The sequence below is a fragment of the Diadema setosum genome, chromosome 14 (genome assembly GCF_964275005.1).
Source record: "Diadema setosum chromosome 14, eeDiaSeto1, whole genome shotgun sequence".
NCBI classification, from domain to species: domain Eukaryota; kingdom Metazoa; phylum Echinodermata; class Echinoidea; order Diadematoida; family Diadematidae; genus Diadema; species Diadema setosum.
The window spans coordinates 32,414,446-32,434,429 of record NC_092698.1 but is presented as its reverse complement, the minus strand read 5'-3'; the positions used below and the strand labels follow the sequence as shown (position 1 = coordinate 32,434,429).

At 40.2% G+C, this 19,984-nt stretch overlaps 1 protein-coding gene across 1 annotated transcript in view; it reads left to right on the top strand.

Moving 5' to 3' along the window:
- The window catches only part of LOC140237624 (uncharacterized), a 38,166-nt gene that overhangs the window by 113 nt on the left and 18,069 nt on the right, over window positions 1–19,984 (top strand). The window contains exons 2-17 of the mRNA XM_072317550.1: window positions 4,488–5,052; window positions 5,807–5,986; window positions 6,483–6,562; window positions 6,821–6,921; window positions 7,608–7,723; window positions 8,143–8,246; window positions 8,777–8,902; window positions 11,272–11,413; window positions 12,079–12,207; window positions 14,657–14,871; window positions 15,672–15,762; window positions 16,549–16,703; window positions 17,212–17,352; window positions 17,822–17,944; window positions 18,485–18,671; window positions 19,253–19,471. Coding sequence (XP_072173651.1) covers window positions 4,528–5,052; window positions 5,807–5,986; window positions 6,483–6,562; window positions 6,821–6,921; window positions 7,608–7,723; window positions 8,143–8,246; window positions 8,777–8,902; window positions 11,272–11,413; window positions 12,079–12,207; window positions 14,657–14,871; window positions 15,672–15,762; window positions 16,549–16,703; window positions 17,212–17,352; window positions 17,822–17,944; window positions 18,485–18,671; window positions 19,253–19,471 — 2,634 coding nt within the window. The 5' untranslated portion in view covers window positions 4,488–4,527. The remainder of the gene's footprint in view (window positions 1–4,487; window positions 5,053–5,806; window positions 5,987–6,482; window positions 6,563–6,820; window positions 6,922–7,607; window positions 7,724–8,142; window positions 8,247–8,776; window positions 8,903–11,271; window positions 11,414–12,078; window positions 12,208–14,656; window positions 14,872–15,671; window positions 15,763–16,548; window positions 16,704–17,211; window positions 17,353–17,821; window positions 17,945–18,484; window positions 18,672–19,252; window positions 19,472–19,984) is intronic.

Below are 19,984 nucleotides of genomic sequence, written 5' to 3'. Positions count from 1 at the left end.
AATTACTGGAAGCACAGAGGGGAATCATCGTTTCTATTGTGATAAATTCGGGTAATTGTAAGTGACTTAGATACGCCTGGCAACGCGACTCTTCGTGATAATTATGGTAGATTATCACGGCTATATATTGAACTGCGAGAACAGTAACTGTCAGAAATCCTGCCTTGCAGTGACCAGCCAGTGGTGCCAGTGTGTTCCGTGTTCATGATGATGTCGTCACTGTCTTATTCTTGAGAGCTCGGAATTAACGTTAGAGTCTAAATTTCTTAATCTTGGCTGTGACAAACAACACTGTCTCAAAACTCATACTTGTACACGTTGCTGTACAAACAATTGTAGCTACTTGAGCTTAGCCCCCAGTTAAGGGCACCAGTATTCGGTCAGGCACCGGTATTCGGTCACTTATCACTAGTCACCAGCCAGTAAGTTCAACTGTCACAACACACGCAAATCACACTAATTCATATACTTGCACACTCATTCACAACAGGAAACTCCCTTAGCCCCCTCCAAAAATCCATCCAAAATCCCAAATTTTACCGTCAAAACTGCAGAATCGGCGCTACTTTCCAAAAGCGCGCGCGGATAAAGCCCAGTTTTAAGAGTACGGGTCGCCGAAAAAGCGCTAAAAATCGAGAAATACGCCGTTCTCTCGCGGGATTTTTCGCTTATCGCAAGCTTTGGAGTGTAATGGTATCCCCAAAAACGCAAAAGAAAAACAAAATGTCCGTACGTGCCGATACAGTGTCCCAATGTACTGCGACCAGCCCCATAGGGTAACATCCCCAGTATTCGGTCACTTAAGCTTTTTTGCAATATTTTTCAAACTAAAATAATACATACATACATCATATCTACAGCAATGTATGTGAAATATATCAAATTTCTTTAATCTCAACTTTCATTTCGTTAAATATCTCACAGAATTGCACAAAATCGCGAAATATTTCACCTTGAAAATTCCCCAGTATACGGTCATTGGCTCCAGTATTCGGTCACGCGATGTGCGCATTCAAAGTCAATGCGTGTTCAAGGCAGCTGAAAAACGCGCGCGCGCGCTACCTTGTTGCCGCAAAATTGCATCGGGGAAGTTGGGGCGACCGTTGGTGACCGAATACTGGGGCCTCGGCACTTGCATTCAACCCTTGTACATTGAGACACTGTATCGGCACGTACGGACATTTTGTTTTTCTTTTGCGTTTTTGAGGATACCATTACACTCCAAGCTTGCGATAAGCGAAAAATCCCGCGAGAGAACGGCGTATTTCTCGATTTTTAGCGCTTTTTCGGCGACCCGTACTCTTAAAACTGGGCTTTATCCGCGCGCGCTTTTGGAAAGTAGCGCCGATTCTGCAGTTTTGACGGTAAAATTTGGGATTTTGGATGGATTTTTGGAGGGGGCTAAGGGAGTTTCCTGTTGTGAATGAGTGTGCAAGTATGTGAATTAGTGTGATTTGCGTGTGTTGTGACAGTTGAACTTACTGGCTGGTGACTAGTGATAAGTGACCGAATACCGGTGCCTGACCGAATACTGGTGCCCTTACCCTACTGCCATAGGCCATATGCATAGCCTTTATTTTAAGTTGTGTTAAGGTGGCCTCACACTAGTAGAAACTAACTGGTTAGGCCTAGGCCTATGCGATTTTTTTCTTGTGACTGCTTGCGGTTTCGAGAAGTCGCACGCGGTTCTCGACCGCATGCGACTTCTCGTGATTGGAGGCGTCCGCAAGCCTTGCGACCTCCTTGCGGCTGCTGTCAAATTTTGAACATGTTCAAAACCTTGCGGTCGTCTGCCGTTGCCTCTGCAATCCCTTGCGACCGGCTGAAATTTCGCAAGCCTTGCGGTCGTTGCGCTCACACTATGCGACTCGATGATTGCGATCTGGCAACCGCAACAGATCGCAAGCACTGCGATTGAAAAAACCGCATAGTGTGAGGCCACGTTAATGCACCAATGGGGCGGCTGCGGACTGTAGACTCTACTGCTGTAGCATCCAGGATCATGACAGGGTAGTATCGCGGACAAATATCAACTTAAAAATAAAAAAAAATTCTTCAATTTGAAGACTTACCAGTGAAGCTGAAGTATTGACAACTGGGTTCGTGCAACGTTTGGTTCTGTCAATAGTCCCTTTCTGTTAGAATTGATGACTTAATGTGACTCCGTCAAGAGGAGCCTGGGAGAGCTACACCGAATTGATGGCCAGCGCATGCGCACACATCACATGGGCACAAATTTCAAATCCATTGACTGGATAAGATGTCTGTGTGCGCATGCGCTGGCCATCAATTCAGTGTAGCTGTCCCAGGTTCCTCTCGACTGAGTCACATTAAGTCATCAATTCGAACAGAAAGGGACTAGACCACCGACAGAACCAAACGTTGCACGAACCCTGTTGTCAATACTTCAACTTCACTGGTAAGTCTTCAAATTGAAGAAATTTTTCGATTTTAAGTTGATATTTGTCCGCGATACTACCCTGTCATGATCCTGAATGCTACAGTCCGCAGCCCCATTACGCTATTCGTATGGGGCTAGTCGCAGTTACACCCCTAACTTGTTAAGCCCCCAGCTGCTGTTGTTGATGGGAAAGAATGTAGACATCTAACACTAAACAGTTTTAACGTTAGCACTATTAAAGGGTGTGTACAGTTCTGGTCGAGGTGAGGATTTAGCTTTTAACGTTTTGTGAGATATTCAGAAACCACTCTATGAGATGTCAAAGAGCATGCAGTTCTAAGGGGTATCAAAAGTTTATTCGATGAAAATCAGTTTTGAAATGGCTGAGATATCCAAAAACAAGGTGAAACAAAGAGATTCTAATAAAGTTGTGGTATGTCACCTTATATTATTAGCATTTTTTTGGATATCTCAGCCATTTGAAAACCAATTTCATCAAATAAACGTTGAATCCTTCTTAAATTACATGCTCTTTCATATTTCATGAGAGGCTTTTCATTATCTCACTTAGGAATGTTCAAAACATGATTCCCCACCTCAACCAGTACTGTACAGTCCCTTTAAGTAACGTTAGGGCCTAACATAACAGTGAACACTCGGCAGATCTAACAATTGTTACTCAAATGTTAGACCTGGTGCTCTAGACAACCGATCTAGCTAGACCTGACCATCTGAGTTAGAATTTCACTAACACTAACAGTTACAGTTAGAGTATAGATCTAACGTTAAGATAGAAAGCTAGATCTAGATTTAATTTTATTTTTTCAAATCAATCCTGTGCTGTGGTCAGGCTGTAATGTTAGGCCTAACGTTAGTGTGACGATTAACATTTAACTACATGTATTAATGTTTAACGTTACTTCATTAAAAAAAAAGAAAACAAAAAGAGGTCTGCCAGTAGAATCTACAAGCAACTACACTGTAGGTCTGTTTCCCGTAACCTACATGTACATGTAACTGGTGTAAACTTTAACGTGTAGTTTAGATTCTACAGACAAACCTATACAGCCCTGTCGCTGTACACAAATGTCGCGTACTGGGACGCGTCTGGTCTGGCTACCTGTAACCAAGACTCGAGCTACATGTATACGTACATGACAAGGACTAACAGAGCAATATTGCCATTGCGCACCCCCTTCCTCCTCATTTGGTTCCACTTGGAACATTGAGGAAAAATAGGAATAACATCTGGCTGAGTACTTGTAGGCTGAGTTAGAGGGACTTAAATACATGTACATTAACATAGTTAATGCTACATGTACTTTCAAGGGTTTAAAGGCGCATAGACCCGGTGGGAGAGGGGGCGCAGTTGGATGATAGTGCCGATCACGGTTAGCATTGATACGAAGATTGCCGAAGTTGAGCTGCTGTCATCAAGAGTAAAGCACGGAGAACTCTAGGTGTTGCTTGTTAACGCTGCCTTCCTTGTTTTCTCTGCACATCATGCAGTCTGTAGTGATGCCAGGGTGCATGGCTTATGTGCTTCTTAGTATGACATCACAAAAGAAGTTTGCTAAAGCTGTCATCCCCCTCAGCTGAATCATGAGCCGAACTGTGATCGGACCACAGACTACAGTGGATCGGACTTCTTCGGACTCGTGGAAATGGGTCACAGCGTAAGCGCTAAAGAGAAGTCGATAGCATACAGATTGTAGGTCTCTGTAGAAAACTTGCGCCGTGCGCCCACGTATGCATTCGAATTAACAACCGGGTCCATGTGCCTTTAAATATTTATAGGTGGTAGGCCTACATTGTAGATGTAGGGGTTGAGTGGGGACTGAATTGGGGGCCAGTATTTGCATTTTGCTTTTTTTTTTAAGTGCGTCATAGTCAAATTTTCTAAATAGACCTGTGGGCTACTGTGTATTTGGTTGGTAATTGTAATAGAATAAATGGACACCATGCCCCCTAGAAGCCTTTCAAGCTGCCTCCCTCCTCCCCCCCCCCCCCATAATGTTCTCAGTCCTTTGGCACTTTTTAATATAAACATGCTGATGGCTGTTTTTCATTTCACCTCAAATTGCAGGATATGAATCAATGGATGGACGAAGTGCAAAAATGTCATAATGTCAGTTCGAGCCAAGAGAGACTCGTCAGCAAGTCGATCATCAACAAAGGGTGCTACAAACACAGTGGCCAAAGGCGAGAAACCATCCGCACAGAAAGCTGGCTCCCTCACAGAATCAGAGAAGAATCAGTTCGACCCAGGAGGGGCAAAGGTCAATAGCAAGGAGGAAAAGAAAACCAAGAAAGACTTGCCAAATGGAAAGAACAGCAGCGGGACAGAATCACTGGAAGACAGAAATGCAAATGCCACTGGGTCTGCCTCTGCTGGAGCAGGATCAGAGGAAAGTGCCGCACCAGTTAGGTTACTGCTGCTCTCAAACAAAATCAAGAACCATGGGCCAGTTGTGAGTGCCATACTCCCCAACGTCAAGCTAGTGCAATATAAGTATGAAACAGGGAAACTGGAGACGGTTCAAAATGACATTTCAACAATACTTGGCGGAAAGAAAGCATCAAGTGTTGCTTGTATTCTTCACACCAAGCCTGGGACCATCCTCTTGTGTTCAAGTGGAGAATGCAGAGAGGTAAAGTGCATTGTGCAGATACAGTGTACAATTATCATGAGAAGAAATCAAATCAGTTATGAATTCCATTGTATGAAATGATTTAATCCTTGTAGAGTTTCTAATTGTATAGATTAATTTCCAATGGGCACTATTGAGTGTGTTGAGCAGAAAAAGCACAAGTTTTAATACATTGATGCATAGTTTCAGTAAGGCAGATGTCTACTGTAGCTGTGACTGCAAGTGCTTGCACCAGACATGGTGCTCAGCAAGCAAGCAGGCAAGCGAGCAAGCTATTTTCTGTTCATCACTATATTGGCTTAATTCTCACATAATACTTAGGTTGCAGAAGCTGTGAATTGTAAGTGAGAAAGAATAACAGAATGTCAAATCAAATTCTTTATAACACCTATATTGTACTCTGTACTTTTACAATGACTTCAAGTAATATTTTGAATTATAAAGAGCTTCTTTGGGTTTCTGATCTGATATTGACATTTAATGCTTAAGTCACAGAATTCTGAGGTCTGTGCAGGGCATTATCTTTCGTCGCATGCAGATATTTGTAGGTGATACACAAACGAAAAACCAACTCTGTCATAACAGGCAAATTTAATTGTGTATATTGTTGAAAAGTTTGGATTTATAGTGTGAACATATTTAGATTCATTTTTTTCCTTTATGTTGTGTTTCTTTCCGAATATTGAGAAATCATTGTTCATTCATTGCGGTCGTGTCCTCGTTTTGTGTATGTGCATTTTTCTAATTGATACAGGTGATGACATCGGGCAGTAGCTCAGACAACTGTAGAAATGTGAAGGATTTCTTCAAGTGGCTGGTAGCCCATCACCTGGACATGTCTTGTCCAAGTGCCAGGATTGACTTCCTTGCCTGTAGCGCCTTACGCCCAGCTGACATAGGACTTTTGACCCCCATATTTGAAGGTTTCATCGAGGTAGGCCATATTTCTTGCAGACTGCCAATCTTATAAATGCATTTTTGCTAGGTTTTAGGTTTTAAGCTGTGGATGTGGGTTGCACTTACGTGTACATGCTGCATGTTAGAAACATCGTTTTCATTGTTACATGATTTAGGACAGTTTATTTTTAGACAGTAAAGGAAGACCACACACACACACACACACATCTACACACAAAGAAGTCTTTCAGTATTATGCTAAGAATTGATGAAACAGGAGCTACAGAACTGAGATGATGGGAAAATTATGCAGTGCAACACATTGCTTGGTAAATAATGTATTTACAATGACAACACTTCTTTATGTTCTTTGGAACTGATGTGTTTATGTGCCAAAGATGAACATTTTGTATTCTTTTCTGCAATGTTTAAGGACAAGTGTTTATTTGTGTGTGCCAAGTTGCATGTGAGACAAAAAAAAAAAAAAAAAATTGTTAGTGTTATTTTTTTCACATGTTTTCTTTTCTTCACAGGTTCCTGTCGGTATCTCCAAAGAAATTCTTGGAACAGACATACAGATGAAAAACACAGAAAACACAGACAACTCATTCCGGTAATCTAATTCATTCAAAGAATCTACATGTATATTCCAGCCGATTTTATCCTCTGGATAATTGCCAAGACTAGTAGTTGATCACATGTAAAAGTTGTACCAAGTCTTTATGTGTTGTGAAGCGAACCTGTCATACTGTATCTGTGATCACATATTTCAGTATACATTGATCTTTGTATGGACAACAGAATATCAATTGATTGGCAGGGTTATTATAAGTTTCATGTTTTTGTTTTCCTCTTGTTTTTTGTCTAACAGATGTGTAGGTGAGATGTACTTCAAGGTAGAGAAGTTAAAGAACTGGAGCCCACAGCCCCAGAAATTAGCAGGTTTTGAGAGGATAAGAACCGTGGGAAAAGGTAAGCCAGAGATGACTGGTATGTAATCAAAATCCATTTATGTTTCTTTTTCATCTTTTCAGTTTGTATGTGTGACCCTGCATCACAGAACTTACAAAAGTTTTGATGTAAGATTTAATGTGAAGGTCAAGTTCTGAAGGAAGAGATTCCCGCTGTGAAATGATCTGCATGTAATATGTCTCACCGAGACTGGATATTTCCAACCCATCAAAACTCATGATGGACAAGAGTGGGTGGTTTAATTTGATAGAACTTTATAATCATGAACATCATCCTTCTTGGGCTTCCAATTACCATGCTTCAAAACTTCCAAATTTAGATTGATGAAGGTTACGTCAGAATATGGCTAAAAACTAAAATCACCAAGTTGACCCCAAAACGCATTTATTTGGGCCTACTATTAAATTACTTCTTGCAATTATTGGTGGGTTTTGGGTTGCTGGGCCACATACGTGTACACTTCAGGGAATTATTATGAAGAGATTGTAAGTGTTATTCAATATCCACAAGTAAGTGTTCATTGTTTGCATAAACGGTGTACATGAATGAATCTTGGTTTTTGCGTGTGATATTATGGGAACTGTGATTATGTTGTGTTCATTTGCACGTGTGGGTTTGCATCTGCAAGTTGATGTAAATTCTTATGTTTGTGGATGTGACAAGTTTTTCCTCTGTCTGTCCCACAGGTGCCTATGGTGCTGCTGTGCTGTATCGCAAAAAGGATGACGACTCTCTCGTCATTTTAAAGGAAATTAACATGCACGAGTTAAATGCCAACGAGCGGCAGATGGCACTCAATGAGGTGTGTTGAAATATCTGGGTCCGTGTTTTCAGATGGACTGCTCATTTGATTTGTATTCTCTTTTTGTTTGTTTGGTTTTGGGGGGTTTTTTTGACAAAAAGTGAGATGTGATGTGCTTGAAACACTCAGTGTGGTCAAACCAAATGGACAAGTTTGTGAGGTGATAGAAATGAAATATGTGTTAAACAACATCAAAAATTATCATTGTGTTTGCCTCTTATAATGTTGTTTTAATACATGTAATTGTAAAGATGGGTTATTTAATACCTTATGCCAGCTGTGTGCACTTTATTTCTCAGCCTTTCTTACCTCTACTTATACCTCTACTCTCCATATATTCAAGGTGAGTTTCAAGTATTTACTACCAGAATGTTTAGAATGTACTTACCTTTTCCTCTTAATTCCTTATATGTTTTTAGATTCGAGTGCTCAGCATGCTTGACCATTCCAACATCATCAGTTACTATGACAGCTTCGAGGAGGATGGTACTCTCATGATTGAAATGGAGTATGCCGATGGAGGGTTAGTCACCAGCATCTTAGGGGCACTGTCTTAACAATGTTTTCAAATAAAAAAAAAACCTGACCCACATGGTCCTACTTGCTATAAAAGTGTGTATGCTCTTTGCATAGATATGAAGCTATGATAAAAGATTGCAGTGGGGTATGAATGCTGAATGACTATAAAGAATGAAAATCCTTGACTGACTACCCTACTTATTTTTTGCATTGACAGTAGAGTTAGAATTAGTCATTTAATGGATGGTTTATGAACAGGGTGGTGTTTATTCATAGATATTTTGGTTGATAGTGACAACATAATTTTCAAACTGTTATATGCTAGAGTCTATCTATTCTTCCATTTGACCATCATAATGCAGCGTAGTTAGCAAGGATCAAACATTTCCAAAATTTAGCGACCTCATTGTCGGGTAGCATCTTAAAGTTTGAGCCCCCCCCCCCCCCCCCCTTGCCAGAGTGATTTAATTTTTTACTGACTTTTGATTTCAATATCACTTTTGATTTCAATATCCAACCACTCCACCTCTGCAGGACACTAGCCCAGTACCTAAACAGCATCCAGGGCAAAGCGGCCATGGAGGAGAGAGAAATCTTGGCCATGTTTCATCAGATGGTCGCTGGCATCAAGCATATTCATGACCACAAGATTCTGCACAGGTCTGAACCCACTCTGAAGTCTGGCTTTCTCCCGGTCTGTCTGTCTGTCTTTCTGTCTGTCTATCTGTCTGTCTGTCTGTCTGTTTGTCTGGCTGTATTTCTTTTCTTTTATTACAACTCTTGATGTCAACTCGGCCATAATCTGGCAGAACTGCGTATCTCCTTTAACACATTACGCCAGAAATCAGGTTTAAAGATTCAATGTTACACCTTTCTAAACTGGGATACGATGAGTTGCATTTTTCCTCTTTTCTTGGTCATAATTGGTCGAAAAAATTTGTTTCCAGCAAAAAAATGACAATTTGACCTTTTCAAGTAGTAATAATTACCAATTTAAAAAACTTACGCAGTTCTGCCAGATTAATCGTCGCCAAATTTTTGCGATCGTAATCTGGCAGAACTGCGTATCTCTGGTCACGTGCCCGGGTTGATCAGCCAGAACTGCGTAAGTCTTTGGCCATGCGGGGGGGTTTTCAGGCAGAAATGCGTATCTCTAGGAGATACGCAGTACTAGTAGTAGGCCCCTACTGCACAACTCTACTGGGAGTACCGTTACGGTAAAGTAAACCTGTAAGAGTGTTAGTATTGGTCAATTTCTGACGTCTGTAGGATTGGATCGAAAATGCCATCGTTATGGACGGTATCCTAGATATTCATTAAACTTCTCGAGATCAATCCCATAGATCCAAGCCAACTAACCGCTTATTACAATGAAAAGCAAAATAAGATTAAGAAGCTATGGATTACAGATATTGTTGTTCACGTGACCTACACTACCGCACAGTACATTGATTCCACGTACACTAACAATGGACAAGTGCTGCAGTACTTAGTAGGCCTAAAGTTGCAAAGATGCAAACTATAAGTTTGTTAGATCTAGAAATGCTCTAGGCTTAAAAAACACTAGATTGTAGCAAAACTTAATAGTAAGGCATACCGCATATTGACCTGTTTTGAAGCCTGCTAGTCTATGAAGGGAAAGAAAGTGGCAATTTCCCCCAAGAGTAACGAGGGTTATTGCTTTTGGATCCGTTGCTTTAGCGTGACTGTCGTCGTGTACAATACTCCATAGCCGTACGACGTGTCTAGCTAGCTAGCTAGGCACTGCTAGCTTGAACGCGCAGCGCGTTCATCACTACCAAGGCTGCGCACGTGCGTGTTAAGATATACCATGTCCGTGCGGGATGCAGGAACACCTTGGTCCAAGCGTTGTCGTAAGTCGACTTACGCAGTTCTGCCTGATTAACAGCGGAAAATGCATTTTGTATCTCGACTTACGCAGTTCTGCCAGATTAATCGCCCTCTCTCCTCAGGAATTTTGCCAAAATTACTTTCTAAAAATAACTTTCTGTACCGAATCACAACTTATTTTTGGGCCCACTTGAAAGAGCATGAGAAAAAACACTCAAAACCTGAAAATGGACCAAAATCGACGTAGGGAGTTCTGCCAGATTACAGCCGAACTTCCTTATGATAACTCACCTCATTACAGTTTACAACTACCTTAAGTAGTTTATACAAGCATCATGAGTGGATCCTGGTTTTGATTTGCAACGATCCCTCTTTCTCTTTTTATTTGACAGTGCCTACTTTTTCACATGGGAGTGAGTAATTATAGATTTTAGTCATCAGCATGTGTTCAGAGAATGTGATATATTTGTAGGTAGTCGCAACAGTGAAAAATAGTTCTTACAATGATACTGTAATATGATATTACGAACACAGTCAGACCTGTCTGAGCTGCCACCGATAAAACAAGGCCAGCAGCCGCAAAAATTTGTATTTCATGGTCATTATCTTATTGCATATAGTGGCCACTGATGCATTTTCAGGGCCACCCAGGAAAAACAAGAACAGAAATAGCTTGTTATCAAAATCACCTGCTTTTATGTACATAAAAGCTCAGTAAATATTAACAGTAACTATTCATTACTATTCATTTGTATATAAATGCATGCATTCGTGCACATAAACATTGATTTACGTGTACATGTCTACTTTATGCTGCAAATTCATAATGGTCACCAACCTGTCTAAATTTGCCACCAGGACCTGTCTATAAAGGCCTCTTTTCTGCTTCTCTTGAGGAGCCAGTACAGACAGATTTGACTGTATATGGTACTGTGGTAGCAAATCTTTATGCCCTGTTTTGAAATGCTTCAGTCAAATGTTTTATAGTGTCGTGGAGTTAAAAGTATTTGAAAGCTGATAACGTGAAGAGATATTAGGATTTAGAAAAATTTGACAGCCAGCTTGGAAAAATGTCCACTGCATGGAATATATCATTTTTTTCTTCTCTTGCATAATGACAAGATAAAGCTAACTATAAAGTGGGTTTTACAATGCTGCATCTCACGTTTGTCCCACAGAGATCTCAAAACAGCCAACATCTTTCTGACAAAAGAGGGCGTAATCAAAATAGGAGACTTTGGCATATCAAAGGTATTGACGTCCAACAATCCTGGTGCAAACACAGTTCTTGGCACACCCTACTACATCTCACCAGAAATAGTAAGTGCCTCTGCAGCATTTCCTTGCCTGGAGCCATTAGAAACAGAGCAATTCATAGAGTCATACATTCATATAAAAAAGAATACTTTGTCATGAACCTGGCACATGCTCACAATTAATACAGAAATTGATTCAACCCATATATACATGTATAGTAAATCATATCATTATCTGATAATGGACTTGGATATCGAAATAGGTCATATCGTGTTGTCAGCCAACTTGGTGTTAGAGGAAAGTTACAGGACTTACAAATGTAATAAGAAAATGAGTGGATGTGACTTTGCAACACTTTTGTGCCCCAATTTGTCACAAAGTTCATGCCATAGACAATTGTTTGCTGAAAGAAGTAACAAGTAATGAAGACCTGATGATTGCCATCTGATGAAATTTCGACCAGTAAATGTTGACAAATGATGGCAATCCTCTCTCATGGGAAGATTGTGGCTGAAAGTAAGCTTGACTTATGTTTACACAAACTGCTTGACCCACCTATGTTTTATTCCGATGATTCATAGTAAACAGCAAGAAAACATGTACCTTCACTATGAACAAAATATGGAAGATGAACTTCTTTGTCATGTGCATCTGATTTGATTGTGAAACAAAAAATCTTTTAAAAAAATAAAGAAATAATGTGACAGTTTTTCTGTTCCACTTGACAGTGTGAAGGTAAACCTTACAATGAGAAGTCTGACATTTGGGCACTTGGCTGCATATTGTATGAGATGGCGTGCCGACAGAGGACATTTGAAGGAACAAACTTGCCAGCCCTCGTCAACAAGATCATGAAGGTACATTGTAAGAGTGTCTTTCCTTACCCTACAATCCTTGACCTGTTCAGTTTCTGTGCTGTTTCATCTGTTCCTGGCATCTTAAGTCTTTTCAATTCAATTCTTTATTTCCATCAAACAATAAGCTATACATGATAAAAAATATACATTTGTCAATTTATATTGTTTGACCATTTACACGTACATGTACAACGTACATGTTCATACAGGGGAAGGGTAAGAATCAAGGCAACATGTGTTAATTGGTGTCAGGGGAAATGTGTCAGGGATAGGCCTACTTTTTCGTATCGTAGGAATATTACATTGCATCTGCACAAATATTTCTCACACTCTACAACAGTACATACAGGATAGCTGTTTATATGGGACCCTGTATTTCTACATTTGCGGTAGTGTCTTTGATACAATTGTGTGTTCATGGATTCAGCACAGCCCCAAAATGTTCATCAAAACTGATAGTGCTCATTTGGCCTGTGTAAGCTGGTGTGACAGTGTTCATTTCCAGTATGACTGAGGGGTCCCTGTAGTTTGAGTTGATGGTGAGCTTTTGCTCAGTAGCACCAAAGCTATGCATTGTGAAGAGGGGAATGGTAAATATGGTAGCTTAGAATAGCCCAGTTAAGCGGATTATCTGTTCTTTTTGATTGATCGTTTGTTCTGACTGCTCAAAGTTCACCAGCAATTTTCAGCGCGAACAACACAAAGTGCAGGAATCCTCCTATTAAATTCAAATGCATTAACCTCTGTAGAGTCAGGGTGTGCTTAAACTTTGTAAGCTTCCATTCTAAAGATTGTGTGTGTGCGTGTGTGTGTGTGTGTGTGTGCGTGTGTGCGTGTGTGTACCATTAGAGAACACTGACATTATCTGTAATATGTCACATATTCTTGTTTCATTCGAAAATTTTTTTTTTTTTTCATTGAAATGTACAAAGTTTGGAGTCAATTTGGTAATCTAGCCTGACCTAGAAACTCTATGCTTTAATACCTGACATTATAGCTTCAAATGCAGATTACTTTAAACAAAAAAAAAAAAAAAGAACATGGTTTGCTGAGTCATGTGCTAACATTTGAACAGTATTTTATCTGTTATCAGCATTAACTGAGATTTGTTTGATTTCTCACGTTTGAATCTATGAGCATTGTTCAAATGTTGGACATTGAACTTTTCAAGTACACCCAGTTTAAGCATACAGTAGCAAATAATCACATACTGTTTAGGCAAAACACAAAGTTTATTTGCACAACCCCAACATTGTAACAAAAATTAAAGGAAGTATGCAATGCAATTGCATACTTGACTTGCTACTTGACTTGTGTTGATTCATAATACTCTGATCATCACTTATGTGGCCGAATGAATATCTAAAGATATGCCATGTATTTTATGATGATGATTTTTCTACTATTTTGCATGAGATTACTTTGATACAGCTACGAAAAAAACCCTTCCAAACCAAGATTTTGCATGTGACATCATATGTCAATCATTACTATAGTACTAATGTGATTAACAACAGACATTGGAATGCACCTTCCCCCAGACCAAGCATAATTTACAGGTTTCCCTGCAAAGTCTGTTGTCAATCATATTGGTAATATGGAAACGTGCAAGTTATTCTTGGTTTTGAGAAAGGTGCATTATAATGTCTTTTGTCAATCACATCATTACTTAAGCAAGGACCGACAGATGATGTCAGTGGCTGAATCTTGGTTTAGAGGATTTTTTTTTTTTTTTTTTTTTGGAGGGGGGTGGGGGCCTATCCAATTAATCTGAAGAAAATAGTAGAAAAATTATTACAAGATATATGGCACATATTTAGATATATTCATTTGGCCACATAAGCGATGTTGAGGGGATCAAGAACAAGTTAACATACATTTCCATTATATAGTTCCTTTAAGCAAGAACCTACCTCTTTGGAGTGTGATCTGTATTTTACAGATAGTTTATTTTTGAGGGAGAGTGTAGTAGAACACCTGTTTTGCACATGCAAGCCGGTCTTTGACTACCGGTGTTAATGTGACTACTGTTGACGAGGTCTGAGGTAGACATACACTTACATGTATGTGTTTCTTTCTTCAGTTGAAAGGGATGGAATGTTAGAAATGTAAGATTCCTCAAAAATATTGTATTAAATACAGGTCAGATTTTTAACAGGTAAGTTCTGGTTTAATCTTTCTGTTTTATTTCATTATATGTAAGACACTGTATGTTAAATCTCAACAAACAACAGCTGCATTTCCCATGTAGGTTATAGTGTGTCTTCCTCACCAAAAATGCCTCTCTGTCCACTAGCTAGATCAAATTTCTGTCAGCTCTGTGAAGTACATTCTTCAGCCATAGTGAGGAGTCATAATTATTCAGTGCTGTCTTTGTGTTTGTGTGGCTTGAAATAGTCTATTGCTATCATAATGGCAACTGATTTGTTATATTGTGTCCATATTCTAGGGCCAGTTCACCCCGGTCACTGGTAATTACAGCCAGGAGTTCAAGGCCCTTGTGCAGGACATGCTTCAAAGAGAGCCGGAGTATCGACCCTCGGCCAATGTCCTCTTCTTCAACCAGGTCCCTCTCCTCTTGGAGAAGTTCATGGATCCTACCACAGATGTGGAGGATGAGCTGGCTACATCCACAGACAGCAACAACCACAAGAAGAGAACAAGGTAGAGATTCTATCCTTGTGTCACATCGAGAGTGACAAATGAGTTTTGTTACTTCATGAACTCTGTGGTTCTACTTGAAAGTTAGATTACACTTTTGTAGCAGGCTTTGTTTTACATTCATGCAGTTGCTGAAGAAAGATGTAGGATATTATGCCCTGCTCTTTCAGCTGCATGAGAAAAAGTGTATTTTTGTCATTTTTCTAATATGCAAACATTTTCTGAACTATGTTGATGACAAATTACGTTAACGTATGTGTGCTGTTATGCGACCATATCATTTTTCTTTTGAGATGATGTTTTGAGCCTTTGGATTTTAAACGAATGAGGTGAGCAGTAAAAAAAGCACCACAGAGTGGTCCGTATGCATTTGGGAGCATACTTGTGCAATGTTGACAGAGTATCTTTCATCTCAATTACAGTAAATGTGTGAATCACTAAAACATTTCATGTTGACATCAATACTACATGTATGCTCAAATTGTTTTCCAGCAGGTGTTGTGCAGAGTGTACTGTACGAGCTGAAATATTCGCGTACAGATATTTTCGCGAATTGCTACTTGGAGAACATTTGCGCGTGTTAATTTCGCGGTTGCGACGGTTGAATGTAGCTATTTGCGCGTTGTTATTTTCGCGGTTCAAAGGCGATTCGCGAAATTCGCGAAAATAAAACCACTGCGAAAATTTCAGCTCGTACAGTATTTGCTCTAATAATGCTCCTCTACACAAATGTAGTGGACCTTGAGTAACTTAAGTTTTTTAATGGGAAACTTGACATGATGTTTTTGCTCTCTCTGACCCAGGTCTGTGCTGTACCAGATTGACACATCACTGCCAGGAATCCCACCCATTCCCGTCAAGGTGGAGCTCCCATCCATCCTCAAGATACGTCAGGTTAGAGTCACATTCTGGCAGAATGCTGCCCGCGAAATTATTGTGTATTGTTTGAAAGACCTTCAGAGTACGGTGTCATGGCACAATGATTTTATCCATTATTGATATGATATCATGATATCATTGTTTTGTTAACTGTTATGATTGTATTTGCAGGGCTTCCAGGAAGAACAGTACCTGCCTACTGAAGGGGCTACCCTGTTGAAATAAGACTGAATAAATGAAATAAATAAAAATAAATAATGCATTGAATTAAGACCTCGAAACGGTTTGGACTGTCGTACATAAGTGTATGCTGCTAACCTGACATAGAGCATTCACTTCCTGCACTTGAGAATGAATTACTATGATTAAAAACCCGGTAGCGTGGGAATATCATGCCGTGTGAAGGGTAGTCTGGCTTGGTTATATTCAAGAATGTCTGTAACAAATTGTGTACAGTTTTATCCCTGATCTCTATGTAAGTACCCACACAGCAGAAGAATCTTGCCTGAAGTTGACCATTACCAATGAGCGTACGCTTAAATGCATATATTCGCTGATTGGTGCTGTTTGTGGTTTTTATGTGTAACCCAGTGGGCAGCAAATGTATCAGGGCCACCCATGAATCCCCAGGCTACCGGGTATTTAAAGCACAGATGGGACAGTTACACTGTGGCACTGTTTGAGTGCAATTTAATTCGCCAGGGGAAGACATTTCATCAGGAGGGTTTCTCACACCTACTGAGATGGGACAAAGTCATATATGGTAGACTCATTAGCAGTGTGTCTCTCTTTGACCCCCAGGTTGCTGTGAGCAGTACCCACATAGCCCTGGTGACCTATGAGAGAGTTGTGTATAGCTGGGGTGAAGGGACAAAAGGTCAGCTGGGTCATGGCGACCTAGAACCAAGGAAGAATCCCACATCCGTAGAGGCCCTCAAGGGGAAGTCGATAACAAGGTCAGTTTGAATGGTTTTAATCTGTGACACATTGAGCTTTATTACTGTAGTCCTTCATCTCCTCACTTTCTCTCTCTGACAGATGTCATTTTTAGGGGGAATGCATTTTTGTATTTATGTTTCCTCTCACTCGTGGACTTAAATATTCTATGAATGTTCCATTCAAATTGATGAAAATTAAACCTTAAATTTTATGTTTGAATAACATAAGATTATTGCTCAGTTATTTTGGTAAGGGAGGTTGACCTATTTTAGTGTGTCACTCCCATGATGCCGACTTTCTTGTGTTTGGTCAAATGTTATTGTAAAAGTTGAAGGATATCCTATCTAAAATGTTCTATTTGAGTGATATACTTGGAAGATGTTGTGTCAATAGTTTGAAACACACAAGCTCTTGTCAGTTTGACTCTTGTGGGACTCTATGCTCTACCAAGTATCAGCCCGAAAAAGGCTATAATTCTATCAAGTGCTGTCTGTCATCCTCTGTTTCTGTTCTGACTCATGCCAGGGTTGCATGTGGCCAGGGATTCAGCGTGTTTGGCAGTGACAACGGCATTGTCATGACGTGTGGAGATGGTACCTCAGGGTGCCTGGGCCACGGAGACTACCACAGTGCCTCTAGACCACGTCTCATTGAATCACTACTCAGGTCAGATCTCCTCACATCCCCTCACTATCATCCTCACCTTTACCATTTTGCTTTCTGACATGAATATATGGAATATCTCTAAAATTGCCTTTTGTGACATTCCGAAGTTTTCATCAGTTACAAAGCTATTGAGACTCCAATGGAAATTTTTATGTAGAAATGTGTGCATTCTGCAGTGAGATGGCAATTGCAGATCTGTAAGCACTGACATTTGATAAGGTGTTGACGTAAATATTCAGATGAAAATTTCTTCAACTGGGAGAGGGAGGTAAAATTTTGGACATAATCAGCTCAAAATGTAGTTTGACAAGATTTTCAGCATGATGACATCAGTATTTGTGCACATATAATGTTCAGACACCTTGCTCATCTTGTTCCATTGCATCTGAAAATGTAACAGATAAGGGAGCATTGCAAATAATGTGTACTCAAGGCCATCTTCTTTGTTTTCCTGATTTGTTTGATACAGTGTTGATGTGACTAGCATTGCCTGTGGCCCAGAGCATGTGGTGGTGGCTGGATCTGATGGAGAAATCTTTGCCTGGGGCAAAGGAAAGGATGGCAGGCTTGGTCTAGGGGACGAGGAAGACTAGTGAGTGCAACCTGAACTCTCTTTGAAAAAAGACTGCTTGCTGTTTTGGAAGAATATGGATTATTGTGTATTTTAAATCATGTTGATAATCTCAACGATATTATGGCACTATAATTATGCTAAAAGCTTACTTTTCGTAGTAGTGAGGTTATTGTATGTTAATGCATTCACCTGTTTTAGTCATAATGTAGATTAGTGTTAACAAGCACAAGAATGAATGATGAGATGTCTTGAATTATCAGAAATTGATACAAGCTTGATGCAAGTAGGAATGCCAAGATACTACAGTGTGCAAAGCTCTTGTAAGAAACCTCCTTTGTATAATATTCGTCAAAGAATGACCCATGTGGTTAGAGAGTATCGTGCCTGCTAGAGAATTGAAGGGTATTTGTGCTCAGTAAGTCATAACTTCATTCCACAACATTGCACAACTGTCCATAACATTCCACAACATTCTACAACATTCCACAATCTGCGTTGCCCTTCTGCTTGATGGTCAGTGTCTCTAACAGGTTAGTACTTTTCCCCTCCCATTCCAAGTTCTGAACCCATGGAGGTGACTCTCCGCGAGCCCGTCTTCATCCAAGAAGTCAAGTGTGGTGTTGACGGGACCATGTTTCTGACAGATATGGGTTGCCTACTGGCGTGTGGCTGCAACATGTACAACAAGCTTGGTCTCAACAACAGGCAGGGCTTTCTGGCCTCCATGAAGAACATGTTTACAAAGGTGGGTCAACAGTCTTAGCATGATGTAGAGGATTATGCAATCACTATCCAATGACAAGTAAAAAGCTGTAGTCTGTTACGAAGTACAATGTGTAGGGTGGTGAGTTTTAGCTCAGTCAGTAACTCATCTGCCTCACGATCCATGGGACCCAGGTTCGATTCCCCGAGTCCCACTGAGCAATGTTGTGTGTAAACATACCGTTCCCTCTAGTAAGAGGCAAAACACTGTGTCCCTCGGAAAGGACATAAGATGGAGGTCCCTCGTGTGAGAGAGTCATAAGTTGTGCACGTTAAAGATCCTGCTTCATTCATTCATTGCAAAGATCAAGGTGTTTAACCCGGTGAAGTGGTCCCTTCTAACATCCAACTGGACCCCATGGAAGACCATTTATTGCAGCTGAATATGGGCTATCCATCCATCTTCTCAGATGAAAATGAAAGAAACAAAGAAACAATCAAATGATAATACTGATCTGTAAATAGATGACTAGACATGCCATTTCACACTGATAACATGATGGTGCATCATCTGTGATAGTTGAAGACAAAATGAAACTCTTCTGTTCTTTCTGCTCCACCCAGACGGAGGTGGAGGGGAGGAAGGTCCCCACTGTGGTGAAGGCCCTTAGCAAGTTCCGAGTCCTGGACATGATGGTTGGACCCCACCACAGTGCTGTACTGATGGACGGAGGCCTGGTCTACATGTTTGGCAGGAACCATCATGGCCAACTGGGCTTTGGGAACACCAAGCCTAGGGAGGCCCCAGCCCAGGTCCAAACCATGGGAGACAAGATCATTACAGTCAGTATTTCAATCAACTTGTAGACTTTGATTCAATTGGAAATATTGTCATGATTGTTGTCCCTTTTGGAATTTAAAAAAAAAAAAAAAAAAAAAAAAAAATATCCTTGTATGAGGTCTTACTGTTGCTTGTGAAAACGTGGATACAGTTGGCTCACAGATTGTCGGGAAGTAGTATAGGCTGATTTAAAATGTCATGATGAAAGAAATGGAGAGTTCTTATCAGTAGAAGTATGTGATACTTTGTAGTGCCATTATGTAATCCAGAGAGCTCATTTCTTTTGAATGCAATCATTCACATATGTGCTTGATGTAAATTCTAAAGAAGGATAGATCTGGGGGGCATTTCATGAAGCGTTTTGGTAGGATATTTTTCTGACAAACTGTTACAAGCTACAGAAATCCTTGCATCTGATTGGCTAAGAGCAAATTTGTCTGACAAAGTAAAAATGCTTCATGAAATGCCCCCCTGATCATATAGCTAAAATGTCCAACCATTGTTCAAAAATTGGT